The 19,049-nt window shown below is 64.2% G+C and overlaps 1 protein-coding gene across 1 annotated transcript in view; it reads left to right on the forward strand.

Moving 5' to 3' along the window:
* TSPAN14 (tetraspanin 14) overlaps window positions 1-19,049 on the forward strand; it is a 73,099-nt gene that overhangs the window by 49,139 nt on the left and 4,911 nt on the right. Inside the window, exons 3-7 of the mRNA XM_048506236.1 lie at window positions 7,691-7,741; window positions 12,520-12,666; window positions 13,536-13,706; window positions 16,686-16,811; window positions 17,940-17,984. Coding sequence (XP_048362193.1) covers window positions 7,691-7,741; window positions 12,520-12,666; window positions 13,536-13,706; window positions 16,686-16,811; window positions 17,940-17,984 — 540 coding nt within the window. The remainder of the gene's footprint in view (window positions 1-7,690; window positions 7,742-12,519; window positions 12,667-13,535; window positions 13,707-16,685; window positions 16,812-17,939; window positions 17,985-19,049) is intronic.

Raw genomic sequence — 19,049 nt, forward strand, 5'->3', positions numbered from 1 at the left:
CCCCCCCCCCCCCCCACCCCCCCCCCCCCCCACCCCCCCCCCCCCCCACCCCCCCCCCCCCCCACCCCCCCCCCCCCCCACCCCCCCCCCCCCCCACCCCCCCCCCCCCCCACCCCCCCCCCCCCCCACCCCCCCCCCCCCCCACCCCCCCCCCCCCCCACCCCCCCCCCCCCCCACCCCCCCCCCCCCCCACCCCCCCCCCCCCCCACCCCCCCCCCCCCCCACCCCCCCCCCCCCCCACCCCCCCCCCCCCCCACCCCCCCCCCCCCCCACCCCCCCCCCCCCCCACCCCCCCCCCCCCCCACCCCCCCCCCCCCCCACCCCCCCCCCCCCCCACCCCCCCCCCCCCCCACCCCCCCCCCCCCCCACCCCCCCCCCCCCCCACCCCCCCCCCCCCCCACCCCCCCCCCCCCCCACCCCCCCCCCCCCCCACCCCCCCCCCCCCCCACCCCCCCCCCCCCCCACCCCCCCCCCCCCCCACCCCCCCCCCCCCCCACCCCCCCCCCCCCCCACCCCCCCCCCCCCCCACCCCCCCCCCCCCCCACCCCCCCCCCCCCCCACCCCCCCCCCCCCCCACCCCCCCCCCCCCCCACCCCCCCCCCCCCCCACCCCCCCCCCCCCCCACCCCCCCCCCCCCCCACCCCCCCCCCCCCCCACCCCCCCCCCCCCCCACCCCCCCCCCCCCCCACCCCCCCCCCCCCCCACCCCCCCCCCCCCCCACCCCCCCCCCCCCCCACCCCCCCCCCCCCCCACCCCCCCCCCCCCCCACCCCCCCCCCCCCCCACCCCCCCCCCCCCCCACCCCCCCCCCCCCCCACCCCCCCCCCCCCCCACCCCCCCCCCCCCCCACCCCCCCCCCCCCCCACCCCCCCCCCCCCCCACCCCCCCCCCCCCCCACCCCCCCCCCCCCCCACCCCCCCCCCCCCCCACCCCCCCCCCCCCCCACCCCCCCCCCCCCCCACCCCCCCCCCCCCCCACCCCCCCCCCCCCCCACCCCCCCCCCCCCCCACCCCCCCCCCCCCCCACCCCCCCCCCCCCCCACCCCCCCCCCCCCCCACCCCCCCCCCCCCCCACCCCCCCCCCCCCCCACCCCCCCCCCCCCCCACCCCCCCCCCCCCCCACCCCCCCCCCCCCCCACCCCCCCCCCCCCCCACCCCCCCCCCCCCCCACCCCCCCCCCCCCCCACCCCCCCCCCCCCCCACCCCCCCCCCCCCCCACCCCCCCCCCCCCCCACCCCCCCCCCCCCCCACCCCCCCCCCCCCCCACCCCCCCCCCCCCCCACCCCCCCCCCCCCCCACCCCCCCCCCCCCCCACCCCCCCCCCCCCCCACCCCCCCCCCCCCCCACCCCCCCCCCCCCCCACCCCCCCCCCCCCCCACCCCCCCCCCCCCCCACCCCCCCCCCCCCCCACCCCCCCCCCCCCCCACCCCCCCCCCCCCCCACCCCCCCCCCCCCCCACCCCCCCCCCCCCCCACCCCCCCCCCCCCCCACCCCCCCCCCCCCCCACCCCCCCCCCCCCCCACCCCCCCCCCCCCCCACCCCCCCCCCCCCCCACCCCCCCCCCCCCCCACCCCCCCCCCCCCCCACCCCCCCCCCCCCCCACCCCCCCCCCCCCCCACCCCCCCCCCCCCCCACCCCCCCCCCCCCCCACCCCCCCCCCCCCCCACCCCCCCCCCCCCCCACCCCCCCCCCCCCCCACCCCCCCCCCCCCCCACCCCCCCCCCCCCCCACCCCCCCCCCCCCCCACCCCCCCCCCCCCCCACCCCCCCCCCCCCCCACCCCCCCCCCCCCCCACCCCCCCCCCCCCCCACCCCCCCCCCCCCCCACCCCCCCCCCCCCCCACCCCCCCCCCCCCCCACCCCCCCCCCCCCCCACCCCCCCCCCCCCCCACCCCCCCCCCCCCCCACCCCCCCCCCCCCCCACCCCCCCCCCCCCCCACCCCCCCCCCCCCCCACCCCCCCCCCCCCCCACCCCCCCCCCCCCCCACCCCCCCCCCCCCCCACCCCCCCCCCCCCCCACCCCCCCCCCCCCCCACCCCCCCCCCCCCCCACCCCCCCCCCCCCCCACCCCCCCCCCCCCCCACCCCCCCCCCCCCCCACCCCCCCCCCCCCCCACCCCCCCCCCCCCCCACCCCCCCCCCCCCCCACCCCCCCCCCCCCCCACCCCCCCCCCCCCCCACCCCCCCCCCCCCCCACCCCCCCCCCCCCCCACCCCCCCCCCCCCCCACCCCCCCCCCCCCCCACCCCCCCCCCCCCCCACCCCCCCCCCCCCCCACCCCCCCCCCCCCCCACCCCCCCCCCCCCCCACCCCCCCCCCCCCCCACCCCCCCCCCCCCCCACCCCCCCCCCCCCCCACCCCCCCCCCCCCCCACCCCCCCCCCCCCCCACCCCCCCCCCCCCCCACCCCCCCCCCCCCCCACCCCCCCCCCCCCCCACCCCCCCCCCCCCCCACCCCCCCCCCCCCCCACCCCCCCCCCCCCCCACCCCCCCCCCCCCCCACCCCCCCCCCCCCCCACCCCCCCCCCCCCCCACCCCCCCCCCCCCCCACCCCCCCCCCCCCCCACCCCCCCCCCCCCCCACCCCCCCCCCCCCCCACCCCCCCCCCCCCCCACCCCCCCCCCCCCCCACCCCCCCCCCCCCCCACCCCCCCCCCCCCCCACCCCCCCCCCCCCCCACCCCCCCCCCCCCCCACCCCCCCCCCCCCCCACCCCCCCCCCCCCCCACCCCCCCCCCCCCCCACCCCCCCCCCCCCCCACCCCCCCCCCCCCCCACCCCCCCCCCCCCCCACCCCCCCCCCCCCCCACCCCCCCCCCCCCCCACCCCCCCCCCCCCCCACCCCCCCCCCCCCCCACCCCCCCCCCCCCCCACCCCCCCCCCCCCCCACCCCCCCCCCCCCCCACCCCCCCCCCCCCCCACCCCCCCCCCCCCCCACCCCCCCCCCCCCCCACCCCCCCCCCCCCCCACCCCCCCCCCCCCCCACCCCCCCCCCCCCCCACCCCCCCCCCCCCCCACCCCCCCCCCCCCCCACCCCCCCCCCCCCCCACCCCCCCCCCCCCCCACCCCCCCCCCCCCCCACCCCCCCCCCCCCCCACCCCCCCCCCCCCCCACCCCCCCCCCCCCCCACCCCCCCCCCCCCCCACCCCCCCCCCCCCCCACCCCCCCCCCCCCCCACCCCCCCCCCCCCCCACCCCCCCCCCCCCCCACCCCCCCCCCCCCCCACCCCCCCCCCCCCCCACCCCCCCCCCCCCCCACCCCCCCCCCCCCCCACCCCCCCCCCCCCCCACCCCCCCCCCCCCCCACCCCCCCCCCCCCCCACCCCCCCCCCCCCCCACCCCCCCCCCCCCCCACCCCCCCCCCCCCCCACCCCCCCCCCCCCCCACCCCCCCCCCCCCCCACCCCCCCCCCCCCCCACCCCCCCCCCCCCCCACCCCCCCCCCCCCCCACCCCCCCCCCCCCCCACCCCCCCCCCCCCCCACCCCCCCCCCCCCCCACCCCCCCCCCCCCCCACCCCCCCCCCCCCCCACCCCCCCCCCCCCCCACCCCCCCCCCCCCCCACCCCCCCCCCCCCCCACCCCCCCCCCCCCCCACCCCCCCCCCCCCCCACCCCCCCCCCCCCCCACCCCCCCCCCCCCCCACCCCCCCCCCCCCCCACCCCCCCCCCCCCCCACCCCCCCCCCCCCCCACCCCCCCCCCCCCCCACCCCCCCCCCCCCCCACCCCCCCCCCCCCCCACCCCCCCCCCCCCCCACCCCCCCCCCCCCCCACCCCCCCCCCCCCCCACCCCCCCCCCCCCCCACCCCCCCCCCCCCCCACCCCCCCCCCCCCCCACCCCCCCCCCCCCCCACCCCCCCCCCCCCCCACCCCCCCCCCCCCCCACCCCCCCCCCCCCCCACCCCCCCCCCCCCCCACCCCCCCCCCCCCCCACCCCCCCCCCCCCCCACCCCCCCCCCCCCCCACCCCCCCCCCCCCCCACCCCCCCCCCCCCCCACCCCCCCCCCCCCCCACCCCCCCCCCCCCCCACCCCCCCCCCCCCCCACCCCCCCCCCCCCCCACCCCCCCCCCCCCCCACCCCCCCCCCCCCCCACCCCCCCCCCCCCCCACCCCCCCCCCCCCCCACCCCCCCCCCCCCCCACCCCCCCCCCCCCCCACCCCCCCCCCCCCCCACCCCCCCCCCCCCCCACCCCCCCCCCCCCCCACCCCCCCCCCCCCCCACCCCCCCCCCCCCCCACCCCCCCCCCCCCCCACCCCCCCCCCCCCCCACCCCCCCCCCCCCCCACCCCCCCCCCCCCCCACCCCCCCCCCCCCCCACCCCCCCCCCCCCCCACCCCCCCCCCCCCCCACCCCCCCCCCCCCCCACCCCCCCCCCCCCCCACCCCCCCCCCCCCCCACCCCCCCCCCCCCCCACCCCCCCCCCCCCCCACCCCCCCCCCCCCCCACCCCCCCCCCCCCCCACCCCCCCCCCCCCCCACCCCCCCCCCCCCCCACCCCCCCCCCCCCCCACCCCCCCCCCCCCCCACCCCCCCCCCCCCCCACCCCCCCCCCCCCCCACCCCCCCCCCCCCCCACCCCCCCCCCCCCCCACCCCCCCCCCCCCCCACCCCCCCCCCCCCCCACCCCCCCCCCCCCCCACCCCCCCCCCCCCCCACCCCCCCCCCCCCCCACCCCCCCCCCCCCCCACCCCCCCCCCCCCCCACCCCCCCCCCCCCCCACCCCCCCCCCCCCCCACCCCCCCCCCCCCCCACCCCCCCCCCCCCCCACCCCCCCCCCCCCCCACCCCCCCCCCCCCCCACCCCCCCCCCCCCCCACCCCCCCCCCCCCCCACCCCCCCCCCCCCCCACCCCCCCCCCCCCCCACCCCCCCCCCCCCCCACCCCCCCCCCCCCCCACCCCCCCCCCCCCCCACCCCCCCCCCCCCCCACCCCCCCCCCCCCCCACCCCCCCCCCCCCCCACCCCCCCCCCCCCCCACCCCCCCCCCCCCCCACCCCCCCCCCCCCCCACCCCCCCCCCCCCCCACCCCCCCCCCCCCCCACCCCCCCCCCCCCCCACCCCCCCCCCCCCCCACCCCCCCCCCCCCCCACCCCCCCCCCCCCCCACCCCCCCCCCCCCCCACCCCCCCCCCCCCCCACCCCCCCCCCCCCCCACCCCCCCCCCCCCCCACCCCCCCCCCCCCCCACCCCCCCCCCCCCCCACCCCCCCCCCCCCCCACCCCCCCCCCCCCCCACCCCCCCCCCCCCCCACCCCCCCCCCCCCCCACCCCCCCCCCCCCCCACCCCCCCCCCCCCCCACCCCCCCCCCCCCCCACCCCCCCCCCCCCCCACCCCCCCCCCCCCCCACCCCCCCCCCCCCCCACCCCCCCCCCCCCCCACCCCCCCCCCCCCCCACCCCCCCCCCCCCCCACCCCCCCCCCCCCCCACCCCCCCCCCCCCCCACCCCCCCCCCCCCCCACCCCCCCCCCCCCCCACCCCCCCCCCCCCCCACCCCCCCCCCCCCCCACCCCCCCCCCCCCCCACCCCCCCCCCCCCCCACCCCCCCCCCCCCCCACCCCCCCCCCCCCCCACCCCCCCCCCCCCCCACCCCCCCCCCCCCCCACCCCCCCCCCCCCCCACCCCCCCCCCCCCCCACCCCCCCCCCCCCCCACCCCCCCCCCCCCCCACCCCCCCCCCCCCCCACCCCCCCCCCCCCCCACCCCCCCCCCCCCCCACCCCCCCCCCCCCCCACCCCCCCCCCCCCCCACCCCCCCCCCCCCCCACCCCCCCCCCCCCCCACCCCCCCCCCCCCCCACCCCCCCCCCCCCCCACCCCCCCCCCCCCCCACCCCCCCCCCCCCCCACCCCCCCCCCCCCCCACCCCCCCCCCCCCCCACCCCCCCCCCCCCCCACCCCCCCCCCCCCCCACCCCCCCCCCCCCCCACCCCCCCCCCCCCCCACCCCCCCCCCCCCCCACCCCCCCCCCCCCCCACCCCCCCCCCCCCCCACCCCCCCCCCCCCCCACCCCCCCCCCCCCCCACCCCCCCCCCCCCCCACCCCCCCCCCCCCCCACCCCCCCCCCCCCCCACCCCCCCCCCCCCCCACCCCCCCCCCCCCCCACCCCCCCCCCCCCCCACCCCCCCCCCCCCCCACCCCCCCCCCCCCCCACCCCCCCCCCCCCCCACCCCCCCCCCCCCCCACCCCCCCCCCCCCCCACCCCCCCCCCCCCCCACCCCCCCCCCCCCCCACCCCCCCCCCCCCCCACCCCCCCCCCCCCCCACCCCCCCCCCCCCCCACCCCCCCCCCCCCCCACCCCCCCCCCCCCCCACCCCCCCCCCCCCCCACCCCCCCCCCCCCCCACCCCCCCCCCCCCCCACCCCCCCCCCCCCCCACCCCCCCCCCCCCCCACCCCCCCCCCCCCCCACCCCCCCCCCCCCCCACCCCCCCCCCCCCCCACCCCCCCCCCCCCCCACCCCCCCCCCCCCCCACCCCCCCCCCCCCCCACCCCCCCCCCCCCCCACCCCCCCCCCCCCCCACCCCCCCCCCCCCCCACCCCCCCCCCCCCCCACCCCCCCCCCCCCCCACCCCCCCCCCCCCCCACCCCCCCCCCCCCCCACCCCCCCCCCCCCCCACCCCCCCCCCCCCCCACCCCCCCCCCCCCCCACCCCCCCCCCCCCCCACCCCCCCCCCCCCCCACCCCCCCCCCCCCCCACCCCCCCCCCCCCCCACCCCCCCCCCCCCCCACCCCCCCCCCCCCCCACCCCCCCCCCCCCCCACCCCCCCCCCCCCCCACCCCCCCCCCCCCCCACCCCCCCCCCCCCCCACCCCCCCCCCCCCCCACCCCCCCCCCCCCCCACCCCCCCCCCCCCCCACCCCCCCCCCCCCCCACCCCCCCCCCCCCCCACCCCCCCCCCCCCCCACCCCCCCCGCCCCCCACCCGCCCCCCCCCCCAACACCCCCCCCCCCCCAACCCCCCCCCCCCCCAACCGCCCCCTGCCCCCACCCGCCCCGCCCCCCCACCCCCCCCCCCCCACACCCCCCCGCCCCCCCCACCCCCCCCCCCCCCCCCCCCCCCCCCCCCCCCCCCCCCCCCCCCGCCCCCCCCCCCCCGCCAACCCCCCCCCCCCCCCACCCCCGCCCCCCCACACCCCCCCCCCCCAAAACCCCCCCCCCCCCACCACCCCCTCTCCCCCCAACCCCCCCCCCCCCCCACCCATCAGCCCCTACAATTGGCCATGTTGGCAGGGGCTGATGGGAATTGTAGTCCATAACATCTGGAGTGCCAAAGGTTCGCCACCACTGTAGGGTGTTGCGGTCAGTTCACACCCCGTTCCCGTAAGTCTAAAGCAGGGGTCTTCAAACTATGCCCCCCCAGATGTTCATGAACTACAACTCCCATCAGCCCTGCCACTTGGCCATGCTGGCAGGGGCTGATGGGAATTGTAGTCCATGAACATCTGGAGGGCCATAGTTTGAAGACCCCTGGTCTAAAGCCTCGAATTTTTGCTCCAGGGCCTCCATTTTTGCTTGAATCTCACTGCAGTCTTTCCCACCTGGGCACCGCAGCAGTTAACAGAGTTTTCGGGGAGTTTTTCACACGGATATCTGTGTGCCGCTCTTGATCCTGTCCGAAGTCCATCCCATTATGATATTGCATTTTTTGGGTGATGATTCAGTAATGATTTTCAGTGACTAATGAGCTTTGTTTATCTTATTTTTTCCCCCCCTAGTTAGCAGGAGTTGCCTTTCTTGGAGTCGGTCTCTGGGCCTGGAGTGAAAAGGTAAGGCAAGTGGGAAGCTTGGCAGATTGAACCTGTTCCTTCAAAAAAGATTAAACTGCGCATGTTGAGGATCCACTTACCACGTAGCTCCGTATCACTTATTTATTGTACTTTCCGCCCTCGTTTATTTATTTTCTGCCTCCATAAGGGCCACAAGTTGGCTAACAAAGTTAAGGCATAAGCAATAAGATCACAACAAAAAGCACATCATTAAACCAGCTGAAACCGCAGCTAATATCCCTTCCCTTTTTTTTGCTATCAAGATGTCACTTCCTGGTGGCAACCGTGCCAGGTTTTCAAAGCAAGAGAAGCTCATAGGTGGTTTACAATTGCCTGCTTCTGTGTAGCAATCCTGGGTGTTCTACTGGAGGCGGAGAACATCTGGATGGTTGTTTTCCAGCTCTTGCTCAGGGAGGCAGGACGAAGAATTATGTCACTTCCTGGACATTGGCTGGGCACTCCTCCCCAATCTCCAGTTTACATCCTGCCTCGCCAGGGAGAGCAGCGTTTCTTCAAATCTCTGGTGGTTCACAATTGCCTGCTTCTGTGTAGCAATCCCGGGTGGTCTCCCATCCAAACAGTCGCCAATATTTCTGTGTGTAAAGTGCCACCAAGTCGCAGCCAACTTACGGCAACCCAGTATGGTGTTTTTTGAGGCATGAGTCTAACAAAGGCGGTTTGCGTTTGGATTTCCTTGCTAATCTCCCACTCAAGTACTAACCAGCGCCCGCCCTGCTGACCTTCTGAGATCTCGGGGAACCTAAAAATAACGTGCTCCCCCCTTGCTTAAAACACAAGAATCTCACAACCATTAATGCTGAACAAGCTTGACTTTTAATGTTCAGGTTTAGTAGCTGTCAGTATACAACATTACTGAGCAGCCTGATCTCTTTCTCGGGCCCTTTTCTGTTTTCCTTTTTCAGTTTTTAGCTTTTCAGTTTTGCCTGTTTCTGTTGGACCTTGTGTTGGGTTGTGTTTTTTTGAAATCCATGCTGTCATTGTGAGCCTTGTCAGAACATATTTAGAAGGCTGCCACTTTGCAAATTGTTTTATACAGTGGAGCCTCGGTTTTCGTTGGTAATCCGTCTGAAAAGAATCAATGAAAACCGAAACCGATGAAAACCGAGGCAAACTTTTCCATAGTGTACATCCAATTAATCTGTTATAGGAACTCCAAAAAACATACCAAAAACACATTTTTGGGTGAATAAACATAGTGTTTAATGCTGAAAACAGTAACAAACAATAACACTAGGACCAGCTTCAGAGCCCGTGGACCAATGTCGCACCAGAAAGCTGTCCAAAGAAGTCTGTTTCTGACGCCTCTTTAAGATTTGTCTGAAATGGGGCAAGAGATTGTCATTAAACAAGTTGCAGACACGACCTGCAACAGCTTTGTCCGGGTGATTTTTTTCCACAACCCCCTGCACCTTACTGCAGATCAATGAAAACTGAGACAGATTTTTCACTGAACAAATCGATGAAAACCAAAACTGATGAAAACCGAAGGCAATGAAAACCGAGGTTCCACTGTATATGCTTTTAATTGTATATTTATGGTTGTTCACTGCTCTAAGCCCGTTCACGGGGTGAGGGGGATATAAGCCAAAGAAATAGTAATAACAGCAACAACAAGAACTTCATGCCGTCATGCAGAGGTGAAATATTTGAGCCGCTGCGCCTTCCTCTAATTTTCTTTTCCCTTCTCGATTCATGGACGGCTTGTGAGAGGATTACATATAGTGTTGCCAATCTCCAGGGGAGGCCTGGATATCTCCTGGAATTACTGCTGGTCTCCAGGCAACAAAGATTTGTTCTGCTGTAGAAAGGGGTGGATCAGCAGAATGGATGCGGTGACATTATATGCCGCTTCACCCCTAAATCTTCAGGAATTTTTCAGATTGGAGGCGGCGGCCTGAATTGCAGGCCACTTCCGGATTTCAGCCCACAGTCTGAGAACTGTTGCATTGAAAAGGGTTCATAATTTTATACTTCTCCTTACATGATTGTAGGGTTCTGAAGCTTTGGGACATATGCTTTTCTGCAGCTAACCAAAGGAATCTGCAAGTCAGGGCTGGAAAAGGAGTTTGTTTACATTTAACTTAAATGAGAGGTTCCCTCTCGAGCATGGCGGGTTACATGTCAAGTGCCAATTATGGTATCCCCCTGGCCCCCTTTTTCTTTAAAAAGGCTGCTTCTTCTTGAAAAGTTCCTCTGGCTACGAAAATATTCTTATTTCAGCTGACCTTCGATCAGTGGTGGGATCCAAAAATTTTAGTAACCGGTTCCCATGGTGGTGGGATTCAAACTGTGGCGTAGCGCCAATGGGGCTGGGCAGGGCACGATGGGGGCGTGGCCAGGCATTCCAGGGGCGGGGCATTAATAATTTCTCTGTTCCTGTAAAAAACTCTTACTGTAAAAAAAAAGTTCCTAATTTCCAGCTGGTATCTTTCTGTCCAGAATTTAAACTCATTATAGCAAGTCCTATCGTCTACTGCCAACAGAAACAACTACTTCTCCTCTAATTGACTGCCTGTCAAATTCTTAATACTTTCAAATACTTCATTTTGTTTCTAGAAATCAAAAGAAGGATACTTTCCTTAAACAAGGAACTTTACCATATTTCTAAAACATGTTTTAAAACAGCCCAACAGGGAGAATTATCCCGTTTTCGACCTTCGCTAACCAGCCACATAGGAAACAACAGGACTTTATGACTTTTGGACCTGAGGGAATTTCTAACGGAAAGGCAGACCCAATTAGTAACCCCCTCTCGGCACACACAAATCATTAGTAACCCACTCTCGGGAACTGGTGAGAACCTGCTGGATCCCACCTCTGCTTAGCTTATTTGTTTCCATTCTGTCCTTATCTAAGGGACAGTCAAACAGAATAACTGGTACAGGGTTTCTGTGGTGGAGTGGGGATCTGAATTTCCAGTCTCTCTCATCAATAGCAAGGTTAATCTGTTGGCTTTTAGTTTTTTTAAAAAATTGCATGGCCTCTACGTCAGATACGCTGAAATTGCCAGATGTGTCCGAGCTACGATATCGTTGTTCTTGGCCTGTAGTGCCATCTAGTGGAGGACTGTTTTGGGCTGCCAGGTCCTCAAAGGCTTGCTGGCAGAATGAGATATTGAAGGCCATTTCCCCCCACTAATAGCAGTGTAAAAGTTTGCCTCGAAACGTGCGGTTGACAGAAAGCTGCAGGCAGGCTGTCTTATAGCCCTGTGGTGTCTGCCAAATTGCTCCATTCATCTGTTACTTTTTCAGATAAGTCAAGTCAGTACCTTAACTCTACTGCACAGAGTTAACCTCCAGTTGGACAGATTTTGGACTTCCTTTCCTTACTTTCAGTAGTCTAGGTGTGGACAAGACCCATTTTATGGAGAATAGTTTCCTCGACATGCTTCCCAGATGGAACTGTTCTGGGCCCTGTGTACATGGAAGTAGATTCCCCTTTTTTTGGCGGGATGACGTAGGATCCGAAAATTCTGGCCAACTGGAAAATAGGCAAGATTTGTGGATATCCCAGTGGGTATGATCCTGACTCTTCCTTCAGAAAAATGTTGGTGTTTGCACCTTCTGGCCATTTAATCCATTGCCATCAGAAAAACTTTGTTTCCACGTGGCTTATGAGCAATATTGTCTACGCCCGATGCTTAAAAAAAAAAACCTTTAGTAGGAGAAATTGATTTTTGACCTGCCTAAATAATTCAAACCAAGCAAATTTTCATAATTTTATATAATTCTGTTCTTTTCTTGTAATCACAGGAACAAAATGGGGCTTTCCGCACTGACAGAGTTGTACTGGTTTCTACCTAGGTTCGCCTCAGTGAATCCGCACTGCAACCGAGCTCAACATTGTTTTGTCTCAGTTCCACCCCCCCTCAGAACTGCGACATCCTTGTCGCAGTTATGAACTACACTTTTCTGCCAGAACAAGGTCGATACCGCTTCAAAGCTTCGAAGTGCGGACGCATCGAAACGACACCTCATCCGTTCAACCAATCAGGAGCCGCTTTTGTGGCATGCGCAGAATGGGAGAGTATTGGTGGGCAGAAAGCGCATGTAACTGTAAACTGAAAAAAAAAAAGAACGCTCCTGTTTCCCATGGTAACACAAGCTCCAATCATGATCGAGGAGCGAGACAGGCACCAAGATGATCCCGCCCACTTAGCTCGGTTCCAGGGGGCCAAGTAAGTTGCTGTGCGGACAGCCTGGAATCGCCCTCCACTGAAGGGAACCGAGTTGCCCTTAGCTCCCTTCTGTAGTGCGGAAAGCCCCTATGAATGCTAAAATCCTTATCTTAACCATGCACTTTTTGATTCTGCTGCCTCTTCCTCCCTTCTTGCTTTGCCACTTGAAACCTCTTCTCTTTGAAACAGAAGGTGCAGTTCTCGGCAAGCGGAATCCCATGGCTGCTTCCACAACCTGGGCTTTTTCTGCCATTTCTGTGAAATTTTAGCATAGACCCAGCCAGCCCAGTTTGCGAGCGAGCGTTCGAAGTACAAAGCGAACAGCAGCTGGCAGAAAAAGAGAGGCTCCTTCCGCACATGCAGAATAATGCACTTTCAAACTGCTTTCAGTGCTCTTTGAAGCTGTGCAGAATAGCAAAATCCGCTTGCAAACAGTTGTGAAAGTGGTTTGAAAACGCATTATTTTGCGTGTGCGGAAGGGGCCTGAGAGATGAAGCTGTAATGGAAAGATAGAACTAATCGGCAGAAATAAACCAGACCCTCATATTCCCTTTTTCCCTCATGGGCCTTTTTTTATTAGGGTATCTTATCCGACATATCCAAAATGACCCGGATCAACGGCTTTGACCCCGTCATCCTCGTCTTGATGGTCGGAGGGGTGATGTTCATTCTCGGATTCGCGGGATGCATAGGAGCCTTGCGGGAGAATATCTGCCTCTTGAGATTCGTAAGTTGCCCAACGCAGGGGCTGCTTTTAACACCCTGTGCTTCCAGCTGGCAGAGATGGAAATGCGGCACGGTTGAAGAAACGCAAAACAACAATTCCCACTGGATTACACCCCCTGTCGCGAAGGGGAGTTCATTAATTGGGCATCCGTGTTAGATTGAGACTCCCTCCCTTCACGTAGTACCGGTTTGAAACATTGCCCGCTGCATCTGATTACTCAGTAGTCGAATTAATCCAAACTTTAATTGAGTAATCAGTGAGGACTGTTTGTATTTTGTGGGGCTGTAAGCCCAAGAAATGCCTCTTGCAGCTATTTTGTTTCAGTTCATGCTGTAGAAGAAGAAGAAGAAGAAGAGTTTGGATTTATATCCCCCCTTTCTCTCCTGCAGGAGACTCAAAGGGGCTGACAATCTCCTTCCCCGCTCACAATAAACACCCTGTGGGGTAGGTGGGGCTGAGAGAGCTCTGAGAAGCTGTGACTAGCCCAAGGTCGCCCAGCTGGCGTGCGTGGGAGTGTACAGGCTAATCTGAATTCCCCAGAGAAGCCTCCACAGCTCAGGCGGCAGAGCTGGGAATCAAACCCGGTCCCTCCAGATTCGATGCACGAGCTCTTAAGCTCCTACGCCACTGCTGCTCCTTGACTCTGAGAAGTCTATACTTTGAAAATCTTGTTGGTTTCTGCAGTGGTCTCGAATCGAGCTCTTTAAAGCAGTTGTGAATATTCTTTTTCATGAATTTCTGATAGCTTCCGGGGGATCTCCACTCTTTCGTGGAACGCAGATGGATAATTACTGACCTGCTTGTATTTCAAACCTGAGATCTTACCTTGTATTACATGTTTGCTGTTTTTCCTTTGCCTTTTCTTGCAGTTCTGTGGCACCATTGTGCTGATTTTTATCCTGGAGTTAGTTGTAGCCGTGCTGGCTTTCTTGTTCCAGGATTGGGTGAGAGATCAGGTAGAGATCTTTTTCAAGAACAACATTGTGTCGTACCGAGATGACATCGATTTGCAGAACCTCATCGATTCTTTGCAGAAAATGGTATGCCGTTCCTGATCAATCTTGTTTTATTGTCTGTATTTTCAGTGATGAGGCCAGCGGGCAAAAGGCCTAACTAGGGTGCTGTGTGGTTTCCGGGCTATATGGCCATGTTCTAGCAGCATTCTCTCCTAACGTTTTGCCTGCATCTGTAACTGGCATCTTCGGAGGATCCTCTGAAGATGCCAGCCACAGATGCAGGCGAAATGTCAGGAGAGAATGCTGCTAGAACACGGCCATACAGCCCGGAAACCACACAGCACCCCAGTGATTCCGGCCGTGAAAGCCTTCGACAATACAAAAGGCCTAACTGTTTTGTAAACTTAGAGGCGTATTGAGGTGGGAGCTGCAGAAGGGATCGTATAATATTAGCCAGCCAAATGCAAATCACAAGGAAAGGAGGAATATCCAAGGAAGGGTGCAAAAGTTCCTCCAGCACCGCAGTTTTGTAGCAGCCAAGGAAGGCCATGCCACCTTCAAAGAAGGAAATTGGGCAGGCACAGAGGAGAAACATAAATGTGGATGTTCCCAAGTCCCCAAACTCATCATTCTTTTCAATGGCTATGCCTGCTGTTTTCATGGCGTAAATTCCCAGCAGAGGAAGAGGGCATTCCTGGGCTGTATTGCAGGTGGGGTTAAACATTACAATGCACTCAATCACACCTTTGCGTAGCAAGTTCCACCCAAACACTTACTGATTGGTTCCCCACCCTGGGACATGGACAATATATACCCCACTCAAGAAGAAGAAGAAGAGTTTGGATTTATATCCCCCCTTTCTCTCCTGCAGGAGACTCAAAGGGGCTTACAATCTCCTTGCCCTTCCCCCCACAACAAACACCCTATGAAGTGGGTGGGGCTGAGAGAGCTCAGAAGAGCTGTGACTAGCCCAAGGTCACCCAGCTGGCGTGTGTGGGAGTGTACAGGCTAATCTAAATTCCCCAGAGAAGCCTCCACAGCTCAGGCGGCAGAGCTGGGAATCAAACCCGGTTCCTCCAGATTAGATACATGAGCTCTTAACCTCCTACGCCACTGCTTCTCCTTCTCACTAGACACTAGACGCAGTGTGTAACAGGCTTCTCTCTGTGATACACCTCTGAAGATACCAGCGACGGATGCAGGCGAAACGTTAGGAACAAGATCTACCAGACCACGGCCACGCAGCCCGGAAAACCCACCAGAACCAGTTGAATCCGGCCGTGAAAGCCTTCGACAATCTGTTGGCTGCTTAGGGTTGCTTGTCTGGCATCAGCTAGAGCTTCGGCCTTTTCTATCAGAACTCCAGCTCTGTCAAATGGGCTCCCAGAAGAGGTGTCAGACCTCGGCTCTGGATACAACGGAAACTGTAGATTGTGTTCTAAAGGCTTTATTTCAGAAGAATGTAGGTAACATCTTAGAAAGAGGAATCTGACGATTCCCGTGCAAATACAGGATTACCTGTATTGCAGGTGGGGTTAAACATTACAATACACTCAATTGCAATGCACTCAAACACAATGCACACAATGCACTCAAATACAGGATTACCTGTATTCCATTGCCCCCTCCCACAGAGTCAAACGCCCCTACTCCCCTCTACAAACTACAAAGCATTGGAAGCCTGGGAACAGTTCACACCTTCCTTTGAAAAGATCTGTGTCCAGGATGCCCCGGGGTGCCAAGGAGAAGACTCCGGACTCCCCCTGCCTACCTGCCATTTGGTACTGACAGGTTCAGTTCTGACAAGAGGAGAGCACAACCCACTGCTTGAAGTATCGTTTTCCAGGGCTTTTCAGGGGAGTTGAACGGCAGGCATCTTTTCAGCAGGGTTGGGAGTAGATTTGAGGTTTATAATTTTACTTTTGGTTTGAAGCAGAAATTTTACACTGTTATCGAAAGCCTCCTTGAACTGTGTGAAAAGGTGGGATGTAAATGTTTTAATGAAATAATAATAAATGAATCCACTGTACCTGACTTCACGCTGCTCTGGGAGACATGAGAGCTCTTCCGCGTGCATCCTCCCAGGCCTTTGGCCTGCCTACGCTTCATGGCGAGACATTAAAACTAACTTCGTCCGCCAAGAGCCTGGGGGTGACTCTGGATCCATCTTTGTCATTGGTGGACCAGGTCACCCAGACAGCCCAGGCAGCTTTTTACCATCTGCGGCAGGCACGGAAATTGGCCCCGTATCTCTCCCGTTCCGATGTAGCCACGGTGATCCATGCTACAGTCACCTCTAGATTAGACTACTGTAACTCGCTCTACGTGGGCTTACCTTTATCCATGATCCGGAAATTGAAACTCGTACAGAATGCAGCAGCCAGGCTCCTTTCTGGGGTGACAACTAGGGACCGGATTACGCCGGTCCTGTACCAACTGCATTGGCTGCCAATCGAGTACCAGGTCATGTTTAAAGTTTTGGTACTGACCTTCAAAGTCATTCGCGGCCTTGGCCCTGCTTATCTGAGGGACCGTCTCTCCCTATATCGCCCTTCTAGGCCCCTCCGTTCATCGGAGGCGGACCTACTGGTGATCCCTGGCTGGCGATCCGGCTGCTTGGCAGCGCTCTACAAGGGCCAGGGCTTTTACGACCCTGGCCCCTACCTGAAATGGAACAACAGGCTTCCAGGTGAGATCAGGGCCCTGCGGGACTTACAAAGTTTCCGCAGGGCCTGTAAAACGGACCTGTTCCGCCAAGCGTTTGGCCAGCCGGGATGATGTCAACTCCGCCATAAAAAACATCTGGCCGCCCGTGGGTATATAAAGAGGGGAGGGAAGGGTTGAAGCCATCTGGAGTCTTGGTATTTTATGTATTCTTTTATGTTAACTTATATATTGTGATGATGTTTTAAACTGTTTTAATATTGATGGACACCGCCGTGAGCCTTTGGGGAGGGCGGTATATAAATATAATAAATAAATAAATAACATTAAAATCCTAAGCTAGGTAGAAACTGAGTATTGAATACCTGTGCACAACCTTCCTCTGTTTCCCTCTTGTAGAACCACTGCTGTGGTGCCCAGGATCCGAATGACTGGAACCTGAACATCTACTTCAACTGCAGCAGCAGTAGCAAAAGCCGGGAAAGATGTGGAGTTCCTTTCTCCTGCTGTGTTCCTGACCCCGCGGTGAGCAGTTTCCTGGCTTCTTGTTATTGGGGGGGGAGGGGGGAGGGGTGCATGGGGGGGAGAGAAAGTGTATTCTAAGAAGCATTTTAAAAAATTACCCTTCAAATGCACATAATTCATCAGAAAGCTTGTGCGACGAACTCCCCCAACACCTCCCAATATCACCAAGGCAGGGACACCACTCACTGACCAAGCTTGTCAGATTTTCCCTCTTTTTTACCTCTGGAAAATGGTAGCGTTTGATGACAAGAAGCTCTGGGGCAGCAGTGGCGTAGGAGGTTAAGTGCTCATATATCTAATCTGGAGGAACCGGGTTTGATTCCCAGCTCTGCCGCCTGAGCTGTGGAGGCTTATCTGGGGAATTCAGATTAGCCTGTGCACTCCCACACATGCCAGCTGGGTGACCTTGGGCTAGTCACAGCTTCTCGGAGGTCTCTCAGCCCCACCTACCTCACAGGGTGTTTGTTGTGAGGGGGGAAGGGCAAGGAGATTGTAACCCCCTTTGAGTCTCCTGCAGGAGAGAAAGGGGGGATATAAATCCAAACTCTTCTTCTTCTTCCTGTTGGACTCTTAAAAGGTGAAGGAAGCCCATTATTTTTTAAAAAAAATTGTCAAACCGCTTCTCAAGGCACACCAAATAATAATACTGAGACAGAAATATTTTAAACAGAATAAATGATTTATTTAACAAGATATGAGATGGGAATGAGAGATGAATAACTTGTAGAAAGGAATGGATAAGGCAGGATAAATATATACTTACAAAAGAGCTTGGCAGAGTAGCAGTATTTGGTTGTCGGCACAGCACAGGATTATTTGTTCAGTTTCAGTTCTCAGTTACAGTTCAACTTAGTTTCTTAGATGTTTCACAGATGCTAAAGTAATGCAGTGCAAACTCCGCTCACAAACTGAGTTTGATCCCAATGGAAGTTAGATTCAGGTAGCTGCCTCAAAGTTGACTCAGCCTTCCATCCTTCCAAGGTCAGTGACTGGGGAAGGCAATAGCAAACCACCCCATGAATATAGTCCGCCTAGTAATTGTCATGATGTCACGTGAACTCACCTTTAAAATCAGAGAGGCATATAAATCCTGCTGAGGTATTAACTGTGTAATTTTCTTTTTTTTAGCAAAAAGTTCTGAACACACAGTGTGGCTATGACATAAGAACTATGGTGAGTATTGCTGTGTGTAATTTTAAAAAATAATTTAATTCCTGCCCTATTCCTTTTGCTGTCCTGCCTTGCGCAAAAAAGACATAATAATAAATAATAATGCGCTTTCAATTTGCGGTTGACTTATGACAAACCCCAGCCTCCTATGCAGAGGAGAGCAAGATTGCTTCCTCTGCATAGCAACCCCATCTTTCTTGGTGGACTTTTATCTAAATGTGGCCAGATGTTTTATTTATTTATCTACTTTGATTGATTGACTGACTGACTGACTGACTGACTGATTGATTGATTGATTGATTGATTGATTGATTGATTGATTGATTGATTGATTGATATCCCGCCCTTCCTGACCACAGCCGGCATCAGGGCAGCATACACACATTTCAAACAATGTACACCAATAAAATCATAATGTTCGTTAAAACAAGTCTTGCCATCTTAAATCTAAAAAGATCTAGGCAATGGCATCACAATCAAGTAATCTTACAGATGGTGAATCACACATAACACCAGTGGTGGGATCCAAAAATTTTAGTAACAGGTTTCCATGGTGGTGGGATTCAAACAGTGGCATAGCACCAATGGAGCTGGGCGGGGCACGACGGGGGCGTGGCTGGGCATTTTGGGGCAGGGCATTGCTGGACGGGGCTGTGGCAAGGAGGCAGCCAGTCATTGGGCAGGAAGCGAATGCACGCAGGCGCAGGCTACCACGCACGCCGGTGCACCTCCTGCTAGACTGCTTCAAGTTCTGCACGCTACTGCTGAGGAGTGGAGGAGGGGCGTAACTAAGGCAAAAATCACGTGGCAAAATCACCCATTAGTAACCCCCTCTCGGCCCACCCAAATAATTAGTAACCTACTCTCGGGAACCTGTGAGAACCTGCTGGATCCCACCTCTGCATAACACCCGATAAAAACATCATCCCCACCTCTGCACAAGACTGTGCAATGGAACATCTCTGTCTTACAGGCCCTGTGGAACTGTTTAAGGGCTATGGTGTCAGCTGACAGAGAGTTCCGCCAGGCTGAAGCCAGGGGCGTGCTAATGTTTTTGGGGCCAGAGAC

The sequence above is a fragment of the Sphaerodactylus townsendi genome, linkage group LG08 (assembly GCF_021028975.2).
Source record: "Sphaerodactylus townsendi isolate TG3544 linkage group LG08, MPM_Stown_v2.3, whole genome shotgun sequence".
Lineage (NCBI taxonomy): Eukaryota > Metazoa > Chordata > Lepidosauria > Squamata > Sphaerodactylidae > Sphaerodactylus > Sphaerodactylus townsendi.